At 41.4% G+C, this 4,389-nt stretch overlaps 1 protein-coding gene across 1 annotated transcript; it reads left to right on the top strand.

Annotated features, from left to right (window-relative positions):
* The first annotated feature begins 212 nt into the window (after window positions 1-212).
* LOC148024356 (ras-related protein RABE1e-like) lies at window positions 213-3,583 on the top strand. The gene is made up of 8 exons (XM_087693973.1): window positions 213-576; window positions 702-774; window positions 900-1,000; window positions 1,127-1,192; window positions 1,567-1,664; window positions 1,754-1,816; window positions 2,886-2,978; window positions 3,145-3,583. The coding sequence occupies exons 1-8, from the start codon at window positions 507-509 to the stop codon at window positions 3,223-3,225; spliced, it is 645 nt and encodes a 214-aa protein (XP_087550099.1). The 5' UTR covers window positions 213-506; the 3' UTR covers window positions 3,226-3,583.
* The last annotated feature ends 806 nt before the right edge of the window (window positions 3,584-4,389 follow it).

The raw sequence follows: 4,389 nt of genomic DNA, 5'->3' as shown, positions 1-4,389 counted from the left end.
ATTAGTGGTGGGGTTAGGGGAAAGGCAAGGTCAACAAGGGGTGACTCATTAAACCATGTGGGATTAGTGGTGGGGTTAGGGGAAAGCAAGGTCAAGGGGGCAGTAACTCCTTTTCGTTGGGGGGGGGGAGGATACACTGAGTAAAAAATGGTGTCCTATAGGCAGGTTTAGCTGTCTCTGCCTGCCTGGCCAAAAACCAAAAATCAGAGCCAAAATCAAACTCTTATTCTTCCCTTCTTTTCTTCTTTTTGTGTGTGTGTGTGTGTGTGTCTCTCTCTCTCTCTCCCCTCTTCTCTCTTTCATATTTTTGTCCCTCCTGTTTGCCCCCTTTTCCTCCGCCTGCTCCGCCTGCTCAGTCAGAGAGAGAGAGAGACAGAGAGAGAGAGAGAAGGAGGAAGGAAGAAGATACCCCAACCCAGCAGGCGGCACACCATCTTCGTTTCATTTTTATCCCCTCCCCCTTCGGCATTTCCGATCCCTCCCTCCGTCCCTCCCGCTAACCGGCCATGGCATCGGGCGCAGCTAGAGCTCGAGATCACGATTACCTCATCAAGCTTCTCCTGATCGGTGACAGTGGTATGTATGCCTTCATCCTTCTGCTTTCTCTGTTCTGCTTTCATTCTCTGCATCGTTTTTTCTTGCCGTTCTTTTGCCGTCTCTGGTACACATCTCTGATCTCCCGCCTGGCCTATTGGAATCAGGTGTAGGGAAAAGTTGCTTGCTTCTGCGCTTCTCCGACGACACCTTCACTACAAGCTTCATCACTACCATAGGGTATGGATGTCCTTTCTCCTCTTGCATTTCTTTCTTTTTTTTTCCCCTTTTGTTGTATGTTGCTTTCTTTCCTGAACTTGAGGGGTTGCTGAGTGGGTCTCAAAGTATCAAGGGTTTCCGCACAGGATTGATTTCAAGATTAGAACAATAGAGCTTGATGGCAAACGTGTCAAGCTTCAGATTTGGGATACTGCCGGCCAGGAACGGTTTCGGACAATCACCACAGGTCAAGCAAACATGTGGATCTACAGTTTCACTTATACTTAGTTTTCTGTTCATTTGTGTATCTCTTGAATTATTGACTCTGATGTAACGGATGGATGTGATGTTGCCGGTTGGCTTATCATCTCAGCTTATTACAGAGGAGCAATGGGGATCATCCTAGTGTATGATGTTACAGACGAGTCATCATTCAACAGTATCCTTTTTGTTGGTTCTTCTATCTGTTTACAGAGAAGGGAATGCCAGCTAATTCCAAAGAGGGCTCCAGTTACAGAATTGAAGTCCTGGGTGGTCCCAACAAAGGCTGCGCTCATGGTCCCAGTGTTTGATCCTGGACTAGGCTGTCTTATAATCATTTCTGTAGAATATATCACATTCACATGCTAGAAACATATCCCATGTTAAGAGATGTTTTTGTTGAGTTGGTGTGTTTAACCTCACAGCTGCAGAGGGACAGAATTTTGAAAACTATAGAGCTTGGCCCCAGAATGTGTTAAATGTTTTCAACTAGGTGCTCTTCCTTGTTTTTGACTCTAGGTGCACTAGTGTAGTCTTAACCAGATGCCTCAGATATTCGAAACTGGATAAAGAACATTGAGCAGCATGCATCTGATAATGTTAACAAGATATTGGTTGGAAACAAAGCAGACATGGATGAAAGCAAGAGAGTAACTCTCTACCTGAGTCTTGTTGAATTTTCAATGCATGTTTATCTTTTCAGCTCTTTGTCTTTGTAACAAGGCTTGTTATTTGTCAGGCTGTGTCAACTGCACGTGGTCAAGCTTTGGCAAATGAGTATGGGCTGAACTTTTTTGAAACAGTGAGTTGCATGTTTCCCCCCCTGGAAGTGATGTTTTGCTTCTGTACACCTTGTTTATTATCTATCTCAGTTTCATTACTGGGCTTTATAATTATATGGTTCAATGTTAGTCTTACACATGATTATAGGTTGGAGTAGAGGGATTGATACTTCAGGCTGACCAGGCTTTGTGAGTCTCCACAGGGTAAGCTGCCGCCTATCAGGCCTACCTGATGGAAGGATCTGTCAGGGGCATACAATAGGTGGTCCAGTTATCAGTTTTGTACAGTGTCTGCAAAGATGAATAAAAAATGTTAGGCAACCAGGATGTGGGATTAGAACTGGGAATATTTTACTTAGATCATATGTGAAAGGGATGGGTAGTTCAATAATGTAGATGATATATACGGGAACCAAGTGACATTGGTAATTGGTTTATAGTGTTGGTTGATTGTGACAATTAACTGAGCGTCAGGTAGTGACTTGGGTCACTTCCAAATTGAGAATGTTGCTATCAAGATCACCATAATTACACCATGTCCAGTAACAAACACTAGTAGGAGATTGCGTACAAGGTAGCAATCTATATTTGCATTGCTTAATTTTGAACGAGGCATGTGATGTCTTCGGCTTGTACTTCTTTTGGAAAACTTTCAGTTTATATTGTTATTTTGCATGCCAATATCCTTGTCCATGTGTCCAAGTTCTAATTAGATCTCGTTCATTCTGAGTGCAAACAAAGATGGCTTGTCTTTTAGGTGCGAGTTGATTCTTATGGCCCTGCAAGGTTAGAGTTATACTCCTGTCAGTGAATCCTTATGGCTTGTAAGGTCAAAAGTCCTTCTTGCCTGTGTTTTTTACTATGGTTTCAGTAAATTCTATGGCTTGGAAGGTCAAAAGTGTGTTTGATGTGGTCTTTAGTGAACTGATGGTGTTAGTGAATTACAAGGCTGAGATTTCTTCTGTTTCTGTGATGCGTTTTGGTATTAAGCAGATTTGAGCTCACAGTAAGGTACAATGTCCACTATGTAAGAGCCCTGTAAGATTTCTTTCATCCAGGTGTTTGAGTGGTTTGATTTTGTACCTGCAGAGTGCAAAGACAAACATGAACGTTGAACAAGTCTTTTACACCATAGCAAGGGACATCAAGCAAAGGCTTTCTGAGGCTGCAACAAAAACAGAGGTAATTTATCACTGTGTGATGAAGGACCTAGAACAGTTTTAGTTGATTTACTTGATATTCAATCGAGGTACATTGTTCACACAGGCACCAACAATCACTATCTCTAGACCTAAAACAGTTTTAGTTGATTTACTTGATATTCAATTGTGGTACATTCTTCATACAGGCACCAACAATCACCATCTCTAGACCTAATGCACCAAAGGACTCGCAAGAAAACAAGCCGAAGTCTGCATGCTGCTCATAACGTCAATTTAACACGACTGGAGAATGAATGTTTGTGCCATTCAACATTTTGATCTCTGAAAAGCTTCACACTGGGCGTCTTTCCTGGACAAAAATCTGTGACATGTAAGAGCAGCTTTGCAACCTGGTCTTTGTTGAAGACCTTTTACTGACACCTGGGATAGGAGGAACGAGGTCTACTTCAGTCAAGTTAATCTGTTGTTACATGTGCCATCCAGATGACAAATTGGTTCAGATGATAGTGTTTTCAATATTGTCCTATTCAAATTTTTGCCAGAACTTGAAGCAAGAGGTTGCTTCATCACCCTTGCGTTTGTAATTGAATAAAAATGAAAAAGCACATGTTTAGTTTAATGACATATGGTGGTGTATAAACACTACTGGAATTCTGCATTGGTTTCAGTTGAAGATAGTCTTGTTAATGGTTCCAGATTTTGAATGGTTCGATCCATATCCATTACCATGTACCATCATTGTGAAGAATGGAAAAGTAGAACCTTTTGGCTTCAGAGCATGATAAGGCTGTCTTGTCCAAGTTAATCCTCGTCTCTATTTGTGTGAACTTGATGGTTTGGGTATGCAAGCAACTAAGCATTGAGTATAAGCTTATCAAGCTATTGGAGGGTAAGCTATGTGGCCTGTTTTTCCTTTTGTCAAAACAGGTCCACTCTATATAAAAAAGTCGGTGCAGCCTAAGGCTTCGCTCTTATCACCTATGTTTACTCTCAAGGTGTAACGTGGAGTAGCTTGCGAAATAGTTGTACACCCCTTCGTATGAATTGAGCTTCCAGTACAGCTAGATGTTAGATGCACTTCATGTGTGTGATCTGGGTTGGTTTTTTGTAGCTCTAAGTAAAGTGAGCTTAGGGATCTGGATGAAGAAATCAAGCAGAAACCCATTCTGTTTGGGTAATCTGACAAAGTTTGTTTCCTATGAGAGTTCTGGATACTCTCGCTGCCATTTATTATGGAAGGCAATCCTTAATTGTTAACTACTTTGCTGTATTTGCATGGTAATGCTAAGTTTAAGTTTAAACTTGCAATGATAAGCATTTCTAGATTTTATTATTTGAAGTGTGGCTGACTTGTCTTTCAGATTGAACTCACAGATTTGGCAGGGAAATTTGTTTATAGAACACACACTAAAGTGACCGTTTTTTACAAT

The sequence above is a fragment of the Lygodium microphyllum genome, chromosome 15 (genome assembly GCF_053477565.2).
Source record: "Lygodium microphyllum isolate KBCC chromosome 15, Lygodium_microphyllum_v1.1.10, whole genome shotgun sequence".
Taxonomy (NCBI): Eukaryota; Viridiplantae; Streptophyta; class Polypodiopsida; order Schizaeales; family Lygodiaceae; genus Lygodium; species Lygodium microphyllum.
Note: the sequence above shows the minus strand (reverse complement) of the source record. Positions and strands in the feature narration are given on the sequence as shown.

What these genes read in the sequence shown, in the direction of transcription:
- LOC148024356 (XM_087693973.1), top strand. Translation starts at nt 507, where the DNA reads ATGGCATCGGGCGCAGCTAGAGCTCGAGATCACGATTACCTCATCAAG. An exon ending in TCTCCTGATCGGTGACAGTG is followed by an intron (nt 577 to 701) that starts GTATGTATGCCT and finishes TATTGGAATCAG; the next exon opens with GTGTAGGGAAAAGTTGCTTG. An exon ending in GGCTGAACTTTTTTGAAACA is followed by an intron (nt 1,817 to 2,885) that starts GTGAGTTGCATG and finishes TTGTACCTGCAG; the next exon opens with AGTGCAAAGACAAACATGAA.